This window comes from Cryptomeria japonica, chromosome 2 (assembly GCF_030272615.1).
Source record: "Cryptomeria japonica chromosome 2, Sugi_1.0, whole genome shotgun sequence".
NCBI lineage: Eukaryota > Viridiplantae > Streptophyta > Pinopsida > Cupressales > Cupressaceae > Cryptomeria > Cryptomeria japonica.
Window position 1 is genome coordinate 1797599 of NC_081406.1, and position 17478 is coordinate 1815076.

At 34.9% G+C, this 17478-nt stretch overlaps 1 protein-coding gene across 2 annotated transcripts; it reads right to left on the reverse strand.

Moving 5' to 3' along the window:
- Positions 1 to 1176: 1176 nt before the first annotated feature.
- On the reverse strand, positions 1177 to 11522 carry LOC131050946 (geranylgeranyl transferase type-2 subunit beta 1). 2 transcript variants are annotated; one of them, XM_057985270.2, is made up of 10 exons: positions 11081 to 11522; positions 8586 to 8640; positions 8345 to 8505; positions 3537 to 3653; positions 2803 to 2869; positions 2542 to 2690; positions 2106 to 2239; positions 1862 to 1960; positions 1696 to 1771; positions 1177 to 1496 (listed from the first exon to the last, which is right to left on the reverse strand). In XM_057985270.2, the coding sequence occupies exons 2-10, from the start codon at positions 8612 to 8614 to the stop codon at positions 1393 to 1395; spliced, it is 936 nt and encodes a 311-aa protein (XP_057841253.1). In that variant the 5' UTR covers positions 8615 to 8640; positions 11081 to 11522; the 3' UTR covers positions 1177 to 1392. The 2 variants fall into 2 exon arrangements, with proteins under 2 accessions (XP_057841253.1, XP_057841252.1); XM_057985269.2 differs by having other exon boundaries at positions 8345 to 8492; positions 11081 to 11521.
- Positions 11523 to 17478: the final 5956 nt, after the last annotated feature.

Sequence of the window (17478 nt, forward strand, 5' to 3'; positions counted from 1 at the left end):
TCAAGGCTGAAAAACAAGCAAGAATGATCGGACATACCAAGGCCCATTCTTGAGGATACCCTCAACATGGATAGGGTTGGAAAAACGGAACAAAAAAAACCCTTTTGTGAGAATTTGGATGCTATCAAGTCGAACCCCATGAGGGGCCCAAGCTTTGGCAACCCATCACAGAACATGCTTTCAGGACAAACCCTCCCCACAAAATATCCTATCAAAGTATACTTTTCAAGCCAATCACATGCACTATCAAAATCTTGTAATGGCAAAACAACATCAGGTGTGCTAGAATTCATACCTCGTGAAAAAATTTCGGGACAAACTTGCAAGGCCACTTGTTCGGAGGAGCCATGTTCTCCCGACGCCAAACCAACACCAGCATCAACTGCTGAGTTCAGTGTGGCCAGAGCCATAATAAGGCCTAAACTCTCGCAATAAATGCAGTTTTACAAGGAAAAATGCAAGACTTCAGACAAATAGTACAGTGAAACAAGCAAACAATCAAACCCTAGCAGAGTTCATAACTTCTCGTTATCATCAAATTTGATCCTTTGATGAACCCTTTTTTTAATTTAACTTTTTAAAAAACAAATCGTATCTCTTGCTGTTTCAAGGATATTCTTTATCCATTAGTAGTTTGGCCTTTATAATATTAATTACTTTACATATTTAATTTCTTTCATATGAAATGAAATAGATCGCAGCCTTTCTAAATTGATTTACTTCCTTCAAATACAAGCACTGCATTTATTAGAATGTTTATATTTCTGACTTTATTAATCTTCATTGCTCATTTAGTAATATCTGCCATTCTTAATTTTCTGCATTTTTTTATTTTTGAATTGCTGCGTTCATACACAATCAGCATCAAGCCAAGATTGAAATAGTCAAACAGTGGTTGTGTTAGAGCCTGATGTATCAAAGAATGGTATTAGTGTTCCATCTGATTTCTATTACTGTTCCTGTACAGATCTGAATGTGTAGATCTGATATATCTTTTTTTTTAATAGCCACATTGTTTCTCTTCTTTAGAAACCAACTCCTTTTCATCATTCATCATTTCCAAAGTCTCTTGCAACTCTCCTAGAATAGTCAAATGAATTCAATGAAGACTCCTTTGACATCAATGAAAACATCAAACAATCTAGTCCATAATCTTGTGACATCAATGACAAAAGCTAACAAACAGAACTGAGTGTCCTTCACATCAATGATAATATTTCAACAAAATATTCTTTAGCATAGGTAAGACTTTTCAACAGCCTGCCACTAGGGAAGGAGTTCCATCCTCTATTTAATGAGGAAGTAGATAAGCTTTACAAACAAAGACTTTGGAGAAAAGCCAAAAGGTTGTTGACCACCATAACGAGGAATATCTTCTCTGTAAAATATTCATTATTTACGTGGCCTGCCAAAGAATATTCTGTCCACAACATGAACAGGCAGAGCATATGCTGGATCTATTGGCTTTAGTCCAGGATATTCCAACAATGAAAGACCTGTATGAGTTGACGAAAAGCCACCATAAATTATTAAATTTAAAACTATAAACATCGGAAGTCCCTTTTCCCATGGGCCTTCCAATACCATCAATTAGTAAGATTTACTCCGAAATGTTACATATGCATAAGATTTACTCAGAAATGTTATACAAGAAGTCCATAAATTTACTCAGAAATGTCACTTAAGGCTTTGTACCTGCAATGCCAAAGAATGTATGGAATACATCCACAGCATCATCTGGCCTATCTGAGATACCTCCATTCTCCTTATCCTGCACTTCAGTCGCATGGCTGTAATTAAGATTGTAAATTCAGAAACAACAGAACCCACGTACTCTAATGTGAACATGATGTAAATGAACCTGACAATCTAGGATGAAGTTCTTGAGTTTGTCCTTGTCTATCCAATGTACTCGATCAATCATGATCAAGCTTGATAAAACCCACCAAGAATAGCACACCTGTATGGTGTAAAAATAACATGTGAACATCAAAATATGCTATTAAAATTCCGACTCTATTTTATAAGAACAAATTTGGTAATCAGTTTTCCAAAATTCTTGAAATAGATCTCTGATAGTAAAAACTGAACGTCTGAAACCTTACATCTGCAAGTTTCTCAGGTCGCCCATTAAGACCTCCAGTTTTTACTTCCCGTTCACAGAGCCACCATCCAAGAAGATCCCTATCCACATGACTTAGGGAGCCTGTTATAGCAAGGAAACCGACACAGCAGAAAACTGCAGCACAAAGGAAATAGCAGTAATTGAAGGGCTGCCACCATTTTATCATATACATATCCTCAAAAACAAGACAAACTTTGAGCTTGCAAAATATTGTGGTTGAAATAAATTATCTGTTGTGGAGAAGTGGCATGAAAAAAACCATGTATGGTTCACTAAAAGATACATGATTTTCAACTATAAATATTATAAAGAGGAAAGATGGATTTGATTCCGTATTACTAATTTCTTCTCATAGCCATAAAATCAAACAAGAAATGATCTTAACGAATTATCTAGTGCAAGGAGAATTTTCTTACTTTGACCTGCATGCGATTCTGCACCAGGAGTACACCCAAATGCACCATCAAAATTTTTACAACTCACAACATATTGGTTGGCCTTTCCAACATCAATCTTATCTAGTCGATGTAAAATTGACATGCAACAAACTGCACAGTAAGAAAACCTAGAAGCAACAAACATGTCAGTGAAAAGGACTTAAGAAACAACATAATCAGTTTAACCTCTTTCACAAAAGCATTTTATTTAACTTGAAGTAAGGCGAGGTAAAAAATCACCGAGTGTCAATTTCTCCCCATTCATCACCTGCAAAGGATCCATCCTCCTGTTGCAATCCCATGATATCTGACAGCAAGATTTAAGGTAAACTAATTCCTTACCAATGTTTCTAAAAGGAGTAGTAGGACATGATATTTAAAAAAAGGTAATGTGATAGAGAATAGAATTGGGGAGGTTTCCAACAAGAACAAGTCACAACTTATATCTGTGAACAAATGAATTTTATAAGCAGGCAGGCAGACAGACAGATTTTGTGAAGGCACAAATGTCAACATTTTCACTTTAAGTCAGCATGTATTAACCTTGTTTGAAAAGTGATGTAATGTTATTTTACCAAAAAATATTTGACCTGTATCTAAGCTCCTGCAACCAAATTTGGCAAAGAATGCTTTCGGATTACACAATACTTAAATTATATTCCTATTGTGTTTTTCTCATGACCAAATATAGCATTTGTTAGTGACTTTTTCATTCTTCCCTTTCCAATAAAACCCCCTGATTTTGGCCAAATCCTTGTGATCCACAAGTTTCAATAAGCTCAAAACTAAAACGGATAAAAACTAACAACTTTAAACGGAAATAAATTTGAAAAAATGGTTACCAAACAGACTAGAAGACAGTTCATGAAATTTTTTAATGAACTCGGCATTTTTTGGTATTTCTGCTTATTGCTCCTAATGTATTTCTGCTTATTGGTATTTGATGCTAAGCTCCAAAGTAAATAAAAGGATACAAGTTGCTGTCTTGTCTGCATCAATAACATCTAACTTGTCAAGTAGGGCCAATATTTGAACAGCACTCAAGGTATACAAAATATGAGGGTCGTGCCCAATATTTCCACTAAATCCACCTGCACGGAAAACAAAACAATACTATCAAAAGTTGTTTAGAAACAATAATCTTAAATATTAAATCCCATCTCATAAGATAAATGTAACAAACTAATCACATTGCTTCCACATGAAGCACTGAACTATAATAACAAGAAAAGAGGTAGCACTTAAAGCAACAATTAATTTCTGTTTGAGGAGACAATGTATAGCCTGACTCAATAAAAAAAATCTAGATCAAAACATCAAATTTAAGCTTATTGCAAGAGCTACATTTATCCATGACACTTATTATCCTCTGCAGCATGATACAGTCAAAAGTATTTCGTTTGTATCATCCAAAAGTCAAAAACAAATATGCATGAACTTCATGCAAGTGGTTGTCATTACCTACCCCACAAAAGTTTCACAATGTTGCTTTCAGTGAACATATAATGAGATAGATGTTGAGACCAACTAAAACCAAATTTTGACAGCCATTCTCAAATAACATCTTTCAATTAGGCATCAAGCTCTCCACAAGATAAGGATTTTAGCCATCTCATTGTTGTGATGTAAGAGAATGGCTCATAATGTAACATGCCTAAGAATTCCCTCTACCAGGGAAAATATGATAATGATAAGAACTTGTAAGCTCTCCCTTACAAATAAGTTCTCCATATCCGCCACTATCTATTTGCTTTGTTCATAAATTCTTTGCAAGTGTCAAATCCTTCTACATGAGGGTCCTTTGGGAGGGTCAAGAGTGCCCTTGCATTAGCATGTAACAAATTCATCATCAACGTCATAGGGTAGTTGTAATACCCAAGATATTTGTGGCTCTACTCCCTCCATGAAAATGTGGTCTTTATCTACCGTAAATATCATTGGTGTATCTTCTTACTATGCTATATGACAATTCTATATCTTCCTTACATCCAGGTTTGAAAATTCTGTAAGAGACCCAAATAAACCTCAATGTAGGATGCCATGTCTTTGATATGTTCAGCATGATCACTGATCTGAGCTGCCACTAGAATATCTTGTGTAGGCACCTTTCCCAAGAATCCAGGTAATCTATTCATAAAATCAAATATTAGAAAAAAGATAAGAGATCTATACCTAAATTGATACTGGTCACTCCACCTTTTTCAAGTGATGTTCTCCAATAGTTGTTTCCACAAGAACTCAAATAGGTCAAGCTCATTCCCTTAAACTACCATTTGGTATTGTTACACCCGTTTTCAACTAGCCAAATTTCAAACTTCTGCATTAAATCCATTATCTGGCTGATCAAATACATGCATTTCTTAAGAGTTTTTAAGATTGGTAACCATGTGGCAGTCATTTCCCCAATTTTCATCATGAGTTGGATGGCATTCAGAAGAGAAAAGCTATGTAGAGGTTAAGAATGACCAATGTTGTTATTCCCAAGAACAAATTTGTTGCCCCAACTGTCTAGTTCTCCTCTTCATCAAGATCAGTTTGCGGCACAAGGGACTAAATGGTCACCCAGTTATAATGGTGCAAATATTTATTAAAAAGGGTCTAACTGGAATGGGCCGCCACTTTGAGAAAGATTAGTAATTTAAAAATTAAATTAAAAAGCAAAAGCAAAAAGGGGCATAGCTTTTTGGGAGAGATATAAAAGCAAGTTTTGAGAGCTCATTTCACATGCTTGATTTGATATTTTGAAAATCTTCTTTTCTGGTTGAACTTGTTCATTCTGTGGCTTTGTGAGAACAAAATTCCTTGCAAGGAACATCTTCTACGTTGGTGAAAGTCCCAATTTGGAAGATCATTTGGTGGTTTCATTCAGGAATCACATTGGTGCTTCAATGGTGTTATGATTCAATCTTCTTCTTCAGATTTCAAAGCTTCTGATTGACAGATTATTCACAGAGACTGGTTGAGGAGTGTTTTTGAGCTTATTGCAGGTTTGCGGGACTCTTTTGGGCTGTCCGTACCATTTCAAGCTGATCGTACACCTGCTGGAAGTGGTGTTTAGGTTTAAGGAGAGGTCGACTTGGGGTTCAGAGTACTTATTTGCAGTTTTGAAGCATATTCCTCTTTTGTACTTCTTTCTTTATCCAGCCATCCCTCCTGGTGTCGGTTTTGGCTTTGGCGCCTAGGGTTTCTGGGCTTCATACTGCTCGTCATTGCTGTCTATTGTCAATATTTCATGTAATCAGTAAATGGGAATGTTAAATAATTGTTTGTAATGAGTTTTAGACTTCTGGGTGTCTCTAGTTTTGCTATTGTTTTGTACTTTCATTATTCATATTATAGCTGATTGTGAGCATTTAAAATATTGTATTTGCAAGTTATTTCCTTTGTTTATTTGCTGCAATAAATCTATATATCTTGCAATATACTTCTGCACTTCAATCTTCTCTCAAACACATCAAACAGAAAACAAAACACCGAAGGAAAAAAAACAAGGGTGTATGTTACATAGATCTCTATGTTTTGGAACCTTTGCTTTCTTTTGATTTAATCATTTATTGCCACACACAATTTCATTATTGTTGTTTGTGGATGGGAGGCATATTAAGAATTTCCTCTCTCAAGGTGGGTCCCTAGATTTGAAGCAAGGCTCCTGTCTATTCGAAACCTTGGTATCCAAAGTTGAATCTCCAACTTGACAGCTATCAATAATTCCTTGGGGAAGCTTATTTCAATTTCTCTAGATATGCCCTTGCACTCTCATCCATCCTATGTTTGTTTGCACCTTGAAATGGACATTTTGAAGAAGGTTTATAGTAAAGTCTCCCTTTCTTTTTCACCTATTTCTCTGGTTGAGCATGATTATTCTCTACTATTAGGATTATATTCAATCTTATGGCTCCCAAATCACATATCAAGAGAGTGGCTTTAGGTCCTTGCTCATGGGTTGTCGGAATAGTATAATTATAGCAGCCTTATTAATTCTTATGTGCAGCCTTATATTGCTTTTAGGATTTGGTGTGCTTTTTTATTGAAGTAATATTGTAATATTTAGGTTATAATGGTCATTTAAGTCATTTATTTAGTTTTTAGTAATTTTCTATGATGTAAGTTAGTATTTAGAATCTCTCTAATCTATCTTTAGTTCTCAATTGTTTCCATTATGGAAAGATCTTCTGCAATTGCTTATATAAGGAGTATTCCTCTCCTTTGTTAACAATAACAATCAATTATCATTTCATGGTATCAAAGCATAGGTTCTTTTTAGTGATTTTTTTTAATAAAAAATTTGTGGTCTTTACCTAGAAATTTCGAGGGAATTTTTAAAAGTTTTTTGCCAGATTTTTTAAAAATCAAAATCACGGATTTTACTAGAGATCGAGGGTTTTTACTAACAAACATTTTGACTGATTTTTTGCATTAAATCATAGGCTTTAGCTTCAATTTTTGAAGGTTTCCGTACAGATTAGTACGAAGTTTTTTGGGGTGATTATTTTCAATAAAAATCGTGGCTTTTGAACATAAGAAAATCATTATATCGTTTCCGTTATATAAGGAGTATTCCTCTCCTTTGTTAACAATAACAATCAATTATCATTTCATGTTTGACCAATTCTTTTGTGGGTGTTTGTCTGACCCCTTATTTGTTGTGGTTTGAATCTTTGCTCTTTTGTGCCAATGTGTGTTTGCCTTGTTGGGCTGTACTGGGTTGTTGTTAGTATTTAGGGCCCCAATTGATACCATTCATATTTATTAAAAAAATCATCCACCACTGTCCCTAAATTTTTGGAAAAAGTTTGCCACCCCAAACCTCATCCTCTTATCTTGGAGAATCCATGGAACACTAAAAAAATGACTTTGCTATTTCATATTTCATGTCAAGTATAGTAAGCAAATGTATACATCCAAAAAAATGCATACAAAATGGCAATCACAAAAACATTGTTGAGATAAAAAAAAAAATTGTTTTACTAGAGGAATGTTTCCATAAAAAAAAGGATTGGCCCTATAAATAGATGGTACCATTGTGGACCATGGGTACTATCTTAAAGGCATCCTTGGCTTTTTAACTAAAACCCTCCACACTTCAAAAAATCATAAATGTAATGTTTGCAAAACTACAAGAAACCGATTTTGTTATCTCACACCAAGTATAGCAAGTAGAAATTAACATAAACATTATACATCAGATGTGTTAATGACAAAAACCTTGCAGAGTGTAAATACATTATTTTACTATAAGATGGTTTACATAAAAAACAAAAGGCTAGCCCTAAAATAGTAGGCTGTGCCATTTTAAAAAAACATTAAAATGTCCTAACTGTAGCATTAAACTCAAAACTTCTAGTCTACCTATACTCTTTTTTACCACATTAACGTGTCAAAATGAGACTGAAATAAAATGTGTCAAACTGAAATTCAAAACCACTATTTGAAAAACTTAGAAACGGCATGGTAAATGCAGCAGATCATTGCTCTGGATTAACTTCAAGCGATAATATTATAAAACATAATAGTTACTTAAAACTGCAACAAACAAAGACTAACATTAAAATTGTGGACAGTGGAAACAAATTCAAGTCCCCAATACATAATTTATTTTCCCAAGTCAAATGCTTTCAACTGCAGCTACTGGTTGTGTTTATACCATATTTTCTAGAAGAGTCCTGCCATGTTTGATATACGTGTAACACCAAATTCTGTTAGTGTTCCAAGCAAGAAACATAGTAGAAAGCAAACAAAATGTCAAAAAATAAAAAAGACAATATTGACATGAAGAACAAACCACAATCATGCTGACACTGCAGCACCCAAGAAACAACAGCTTCTTGATCCACATCTTCAATCTTCCCCATGAGATCTAATGACGTTAGACCCCAATATACACCACTCATTCTCAAGTGTTCCATTACCATTGAATTGAAATCTTTTTTCTGATACACATTACTATTAATTAAAAACAGAGAAATAAACCAAAAAACTGAAACAAAATTCATGTTTTGGGAAAAATTAAATTATTTGAATACCTTTTCAAGAGAATTGATATATCGTGCATGCTTGTCTATCTCCAAATCACCCATCCTACCAAAATACCAACAGAAAATTACACATCAAACCTTTGCCTAAGTTTGGAAGGTAGTTCAAATTTAAAACAGCGATTTCAGCCCGAATTAAAAAATTCAATTGTTCTATTACTTCATAAAAGGTGAACTTATTTTGTGATCCATAAACAAGGTGGTCATACCACACACTGCTATTGGGAAATGGATATTCAAAGTAAAGAACTCTTGCAAACCCTTAACAAGCACCAATACTACATATTTGGATGCTGACACAACCTATCACATGTGCAAATCAATTAGACAGAATTCTTCACTCAGAATTGCAGAAAACAACAATATAAACAAAACACAAACTGAAACAAACTCATATTGCCCAAAAATTCCAGGCCAGATCCAGGCTCGAGAGCAACAACTCTTCATTCCCTTATAGAAAAATGTTTCTCCACATAAAAAGAATGCCAACATGGCATCAGATCAACAAGCTCAGCACAATTTATAGAGCTCCAACTACACCTGCAATACACTCCCAAGTATGCTCACACTTGCATACATACTTACAATGTCATCAACAATGGCTTTTCCCCATTAGGCATGAGAGTTAACGCTCTCCCAAACGTGCAGAAACAAATTAGCACCTTACCTCAGCTCCCCAAACATGAGAAGATGAAAAAACGAAGCATCAAAGTGAAGATACAAATTCCTGCTCACAATTTGTAATATGTATGATAATAAATATGCCTGTTGCTCAGAGAAAAAGTTTCACTTTTAAAAAATTCAACAGGGTGAATGGTTGTTCACCACAGCTTTTGGCTAGTTTGAGGGGGAAAATGTGTTTGTCACCTATATAAACTACCAAAATCATCAAACTTGGCTTTCCAGGTCATTACAGGGTCTGCAAATTTGAGCGGAGACTTGTCAGAATTGTCCCATTCCATCCCGGATCCATGTCAGTCGTTTTCACATTGCTGTTGCACAGTCTGAAGATAAATTCCTCCTTTAAACTTCTTGGCAATACTCCAAGGAACTAGGAACACCGAAACCCTAATGTTTTGCACAATTAAGACCCTATTTTTCAGATCATATTGTGTCTATATAAACAATGACTTTGTGTGTGGAGTCCCTCTTTTGTACACAATTTGATTGGGGAGAAATAAGGAAATAGATATTCGAAGAAAGGAACTCTTACAAGCCATTAACCAGCACTACTACTACCTCATTTGAATCCCGACACAATCTATGACATGTAAATCGATTAGACAGAGCTCCTGCAGAAAACAACAATATAAACAAACACAGCCTGGAGAAAACCCATTTTAAGATTAAAAACGCCTTCCTAGAGAGCAACAACTCTTCATTCTGCTGTAGAAAAATGTTGCTACAGATAATAAGAATGTCAACATGGCATCAACAAGCTTAACAGAAATCATAGAGCTCCAACTAACTATACCTGCAATACATTCCCAAGTACGTTCAGATTTGCATACATACTTTGCAATGTCATAAACAATGGATTTTCACCATATAACATGAGAGCTAATCCTTTCCTGAATGTGCAGAAGTGACTTAACACCTTCCCTCAGCTTCACAAACACCAGAAGATGAAAAACCAAGTGTCAAAGTGAAGATCAAATAACAAAACATTCCAAATTTCTGCTCACTATTGTATGAGAATATACATTGATTTAGGACTTTTTCCTTCTATGCTTAGTCATAATTAATTCTAATTCTGCACGCTTGTGATTCTCATTACTTGATAAGCCTAGGGATTCTATCATCTAGGACTTGACACACATTTTTCTTTGCTGGGATTAGCCGCTTATATCAGGATTCCATGTCCCCAGACCCCACATCCCAGATATCTCAAATGTCTCCGTTGTGACTGAACAAGAACGACGCATACCCCTGCTATCCGCAGCAATGGTAGGGATGCATCAAAGAATGTCCTAGAACAGCAAGGAGAACATCCAAGCATCCTTTGACCACACCAAGAATAGGAAGGTGTCCCCAAACTTTGTCACATGCAATTCCAGTTCATTAGACTTGCTCAAACAAGATCCAATTCAACCAAAATGCATTCACAAACAAAATGATAACATCACTGTAAAGACCCCTTCCGAAATCACCACTTTTCTAAGCATACAATACTGACTTGAATCTGAAGAATCTCACCAATATCGCTGTCTAATTGTTTCAGGTCTGATATTTTAATTACTTAATACTTTCTAACACAGGTCTGGTAGAATTGTAATGCATAGACAGCAGAAATAATGTTCAAATAACAGAATCATATACTCAGAAAACAATAAATATGTCTTTTCATTGCATCATCAGATTTAAACACGTTATAATAGGAGAGAAAACATTAATGTTTGGCATTTTGGAAATTGCTATCATTAATAACATAGATATGCAAAATAGGGAAGAATGCAGCGGTAATTTCTGTCGATACAAATTCTTACTTTTCACTTTCAATCTGATGAAGATTTAGTTTCAGTCCAAAATTCCTTCAGCAAGCTCGACCCCTTCTCAGAACAATATTGCCCTCATGTCATACTCGTAGAAAATCCGATCAGGTTCCTTCTTGTCTCCTGCGTTATTAATCGAACCTTCCTTCCAAGCAGATTAATCCTTCACGCAGGAAAGATTGCCATACAGATCTGAATCGCCATTCGAATCAAGCATCCACGTCAAAATTTAGAAATCGCACTCAGCATAAACAAGGGCATTATCTTCAGGTTGAGGCACAAGTCTCCCAATATTCACGCCATAGAAATGGAAGAGAAATCCCTAAGGAAATGAAAAGAATTGTGCCAAGCGAAAACCCTCAATTCTACTCTTCGACTGGTTGCTTACCATCAAAGCCTTCTTTACCGTGAATAGTTATGGGTGGTCGTAAAAAAGCACATTATATCAAATAGGTAACTTATTGTGGAAACATGATGAAAAATGAAAAAGATTATCGAATTAGAGGAGGGAGCGTGCGCTCCTTAATTTTGTGGGTCTACGTGGAGTGCCACATGGACCTCCAACTTGTTCTTTCTTTCTTTTCTTGTTTTTTTCTTCCATTTTAGCTGTTCACGTAGATCGTTTAGTGGATTAACAAAAAACATTTTTTTATATTTTTTAGTTTATTTATTACGTGTAACAAGATGATTCATTCAAGGTATCAAAATTTTGTCATTTTGCTGCGTTGATCGAAACTTGCCATAGCCCACCCTGTCAACGTGTGTGGTTTACGCTCGAAATGGACATGGTGGTTGCATGGCATTCCATCACATGGCCACCCTTCTATCCAATTTGTTCTCTTATATGGACTATCGTCACCTTACACTCTTCCTTGCAATCACATTAATTGTGTGTCCCTTCTCCTTATTTCCACTGCATAGCTCACAAATTTTAAGTATAAAAACATTCAATGCTCTTGACTTCTCGCCATTTAAGCCAACTTTCCTTCCATTCTTTCTTCACCTCTTCTCAATTGTTTGACTCATTTCACATTAAAACGTATTCACCGAGGTTTGAGACATGCTCGCTTCAGATACCAGTCTCCCTTCATCTTTGGCGATGGCTATACTATAGCTCTTCAGCGATTGTTACACCATGCAAACCCTTCAGGGATATGCACAGTTATATATGTGAAATGTTTACTTTCACTAATTTTTTCTCTGCATTATTGGTCAAAATGTCAATGCCATAGTTGCATTTACTTCCTCCCCTTTTCATCTTGCAGGTATCAACAAGAGGATTCGAAGGTGACTCCAGACAAGAGAATTGGTGGGTTTTTCGAGAATTTGTATTCGACCGAGGTGAGGATTATTCCTCACTAAGGCTCAATCATCTACTTTTTTTTAATGTTTTATTGTCCTCTACATTTTTCGATTCTTCTTCTAAAAATTTGTGAGTTCTTGTTTGGATTATTGTTCTGAAAAATTGTGGGTGCCTGTTTTCTTTATCTATAACTATAATGTTCTCTACATTTGTGAGTGCTTGTTATACTAAGATTTTAGCAATTTTGTGTTTATGAACACTACAATCTGTGTTCATAAACACACATATCTCACAAAAGGAAATATACTCTTTTGTTCAAGCTTCACTGGTATTTTACATATGTATAATATTGTTGGTTGAAAAAAAAAAGCTCACTACTAACATTGTATTTTTTTTTTTTTTTCAAGCATCACTATTAATATTTGTTATAATGTAATGTTAAATCTCTACCATTTGTTTTTTGGGTTTAACTATGAAATCTCTTAAATTTGTTTTTTGTTTTCAAACATCACTGTTAATTTAAGGGTTTTAGTTTACGGTCATTTCTTTACTATACATCATTAAAAGTAGAAGAATGGTTTTTTTTTTTTTGGTTTTTTTTTTTAATTTATGTAAATGGGGTTTTTGTAATTAGGCTTTATGTTATTACACTTTCTGTAACCAAGGTAAATGTAATGTAATTGTGGCCTGTTAATGGGCTTAAAGGGGTTATTCCTTCAAAACATGTTGCTAGTTCAGCAAAATGGTTGCCACTAGATCAGGATGGATTAAGGTGAATTTTGATGGTGCTGCTAGAGGTAACCCTGGCCACCCATCTAGTGTTGGATGTGTGGCTAGAGATTGTCAAAGCCAAATTATTGCTAGTTGTAGTCAATGACTAGACCTGTGTGGGATCCAACAATGAAGCAGAGGTCAATGCGACTCTTTTGGCAGTCCAAATGGCAAGCAAGATGGGGGTACAGTGTAACACCCCACCCGGGAGCTCAGAAAATAAACAACTAATAACACAATTTCCATAGCAAATTTTTTTTTTTTTAAAATTTAAATTTCTAAGTTAACGGATAAATATTTATTCTATGTTCATTTTTGTTGGACAACGTTGTCGTTACACAAAAAGCTTGAGTTGTCAATGAATGCCATAATGGCCAGAGACAAGGATCCATGGGAGGCGATTAAGCACGTCACGAATCTTGAGGTCAACGCTAGCATCTTTTACAAACTAGAGAGTAACAACCCCCCCCCTCAGCGCGACCCGCGGGATTTGAACCCATAACCCAGCGCTTTGATACCACTTGTTGGACATTGTTGTCATTACGCCAAAAGCTCGAGCTGTCAACGAACGCCACAACAGTCAAAGACAAGGATCCACGGGAGGTGGTTAAGCACATGTCACGAATCCTAAGGTCAACGTTGAACGTCTTTTACAGACTAGAGGGTAACACATTTTAAAATACCAAAAGAAAGATTCCTATCATAAGCATATATTAATAGTAAGAACACATAAACCCATGAACATGCAAAACATCCATTGATACACATATATTTTACATTCTTTTCCTTTTGAAATAACATCAACAACTCTTTAATAGAAATACAATTTATGCAAATTACATGTCTCTTACAACATTTTGAAAGATACATTACAAATTACATCAAAAAGGTAGACCATCTAATAACCAAGATGTGAAGACTCTGAAACATAAGGAATAGATCCACTTAGCTGCTCACATGCAAGTCCTCCAATGTATTCTCAATGGGTGGAATAAGCATCACCACCCAACCATGTGGAACCCGTAGGCCCACCCCTCGTGCTAGGAGATAGACACAAGGCCCCAGACAACAAACAACCAAGCTAGAGAGAATAAACTGAACATGCATACTCCCAAAAGATGGAAGATACCATAACACAATAAAAGAAAACAAGACCATCAAATGGCATCTAAAGAAACTCCTAGTGGGTTCTACGCAAGACTGACACCATAGGCAACTAGGACGCAGAAAGGGAAAAGTGCCATTTTATAGTCTCAACAACTCATGCGAAATTGTATGTTCCTTTTGTGAAGACAAGGTAACACACGATCTAGCCAACTCAACATCTCAACAAACGGTCAGGCCTTCCCATTCTCACCCTCTGCCTATACGAGCACACGAGGCATGCGTGGAGCACATAATTATCTTGTTAGTGTGTAACCCAACCCAAAATTTATTAATATTATCACTTATTACTAAACTCACCTATGGGTTACCCTAGCAGCCACTTCCAGGCCCCAACTCCCATAGTGAGTCACTCCCCATAAGTGTACCTAACTAACCTATCACCTAAGGTTCAGGTAAAATTCAATCCAAAAAATAAAATGAATCAACAAGCACAAAATTAGGCTCAGTTTACAAAACTAAATCATGACTTTCATGCAAACCCAAATCTTGCAAATAATAAGCAAGAACACAATCTCAAATGATAAATATAATTCAATCAAACCCCAATTCCCACCAATAATCATTTAAAATTAAATTACATAAATCAAGAGTAAAACGAATACCTACTTGAAAACCTGTGAAAGAAAAAGAGAGAGAAGGGAATGTCAATGACGAATTCTGAAACACAAAATCTTCTCAAATCGGTAACCAAATCTTCAAAACATTCAAGCACAAGAAATTACAATCATGCTTCAAAGGAAATCTGAAATTGAAAATACCTGGCCTCAAATTTTCTCGCAAAATATCGAAAAGAATAATAATAATAATAATCTCTCAATCAATTCTCATAAAAACCTAATAAATAAAACACAATTTCCTAAATAAAAGCGCACAAAGAAAAAGCAAAAACCCTAAACCTAATTTATTTATTTTTATCGGTAATGGGCACTTTTTAAGGTGCCAAAACACTATTGTTCAAATCCACGAGCACACCAGCCCAACGAAAGTACCAAGCTTGTGAGCCTAATGGTCCAGCGAGGATTTGAACCTTGGTGGTGGTTTCACTAAACAATTTTTTTAACTGCTATATTACATAGGTCACCCCACCTAAACCTAAAAATATTAAATAAATAAATAATAAATAATCATTATATAATATTAAACAAATAATAGATAGATATTAAATAGATTTCAAAATAATAATAATTCCCATAAAAATAATTAAATAATATTAACAAATAATAAATCTCCAATTACAAATCTTTTATAAAAAGTTGACTCCTCAAAAATCCAAAAAAGAATAAATAAGTAATTAAATAATTAAAATATAATTATCTGCACAATAAGACAACTAGTTTCCCCCTAGATTGTACAATTAGTTCCACCTCATAGCAAAATAAATAAATAATAAACTATCCACTTACACAATAATAATAAATATGTAGCGTCCTAAAATTGCATCCTCTGCAATTTTAACCACATTTGGGGCCCTCGCTTTAGTGTTCTCATCCTCACGTTTGATTTGGACCTATTTATGCCTCTACCATGCAACAATGTTCATATTATATCATTTCACCTTGCATAGCACCTTAACCCTATCCCAAATATGGGGTAGGACCAAGGCATGACACCTTGGTCCTCACTGGTGTCATGGCATGGTCCTTCTTAGGTGGGCCTTGATTCAAACCCTTTGACCTATCCAAAAATTTGGGCAAGAATCCCCTCCTCGTGTCGGCCTATGTCAGAAAATTAATATGTTTTATGACAGGCAAGTATATAAGGAGGTAGGTGAACATAAGGCAAACTACATTCAAGCAATCAAGCATTCAAGCATTGAAGTATTCATCATCAAGCATTTCTAGAGGTCTTTGAGGTTGCATATTCTTCATCTATCCATAGTAGAGCATCTTTACATCATTCATTTGCAAGCATGTGTGTGTTAGGCTTTAGTCATGTTCATGCCATTTCATACGACATATGCGATTACATTCAAGAAGCAAAGCATCATCATCACTCATTGTAGATATAAGGTATACATTTCCATCATTTATTTCAAGTATTTGCAATATGTCATTCAAGCTTGATTCCAAACTGGGGTTTGACTTAAGCAAACCCCTATTCCCAACCTATTTCCCCTTCTTTCTGTGTGCAGGAAATAGGTAGAGAATTGTACTCTTTAGAATAAGCTTTATTCACAAAGACGAATCAACCCTTTTTGGCGTGCAAAAAGTTCGGAGGACCGTGGTGCCACGTCATGGTCCTAGCTTTTTAGGAGCTTTTTGGGGGAGCAAGTCTGACTCGATTTACATTGATTAATTCCAGGTGCCTAGCTCGATCTCACATCTGTAGCTTACTGTTTACATGTTTTTATCGTCATTTTTCAGCACTTCACCTAATTTCAGCATTTCAACTTACAAAAAGAGGAAATCAAAATTAATTCAATCCATTTAGTATTCAGTCCTTATATGATTTGTGACTGAATCTAGTGGATTCTCTTCCCTCTTTTGAATGTAATGTTCCCCAGTGAAAATTGATTTAGTGGTTTCTGCCTTCTATGTTGCAAATTGTTAAATCGAATTTTCCACATTATATTTTGGTGAACTCAACTTCTTACACCCTTATTTCTGATTTATGTTCTCAAATCTTATTGTTTATGCAGTATAAAATTCATGTTTTCATTTATAAGTTTGATTTCCTTGCAAATTTTAAAATTTTAGAGGTTAATTTCACGAAAACCCTAATTTCAAAATTGAGCTTGTGAATTGCTTAATTTGGATTAATTGTTTCAGATCTTAGTGTTTTTCAATTTCAAAAAATTCAAATTTTCACTTTCAAGTCAAATTTCACATTTAAATTTTAAAATTGAGTGGTTTATTTCAAAAACCCTAATTTTTTTAATTTAAAAAATGGTGGGTTGTTTAAAATTTGAATTTCCCATTTCAAATTTGTTTCAAATTCAAAATTGCAATCTTGGATCAAATTTCAAATTTTAAATTTAAATATTAAAATTAAGTGGTTAATTAAAATGACCCTAATTTTTAAATTTAAATTAACCTTGTGTGTTTCCCAATTTTGGATCCATCATTTCTAAATTTCAACGTGCGATCTATTTTTAAATTTAAAATTAAGAGGTTCTTTTTACAAGGTCCTAATTTTAAATTTAAATTTCTTG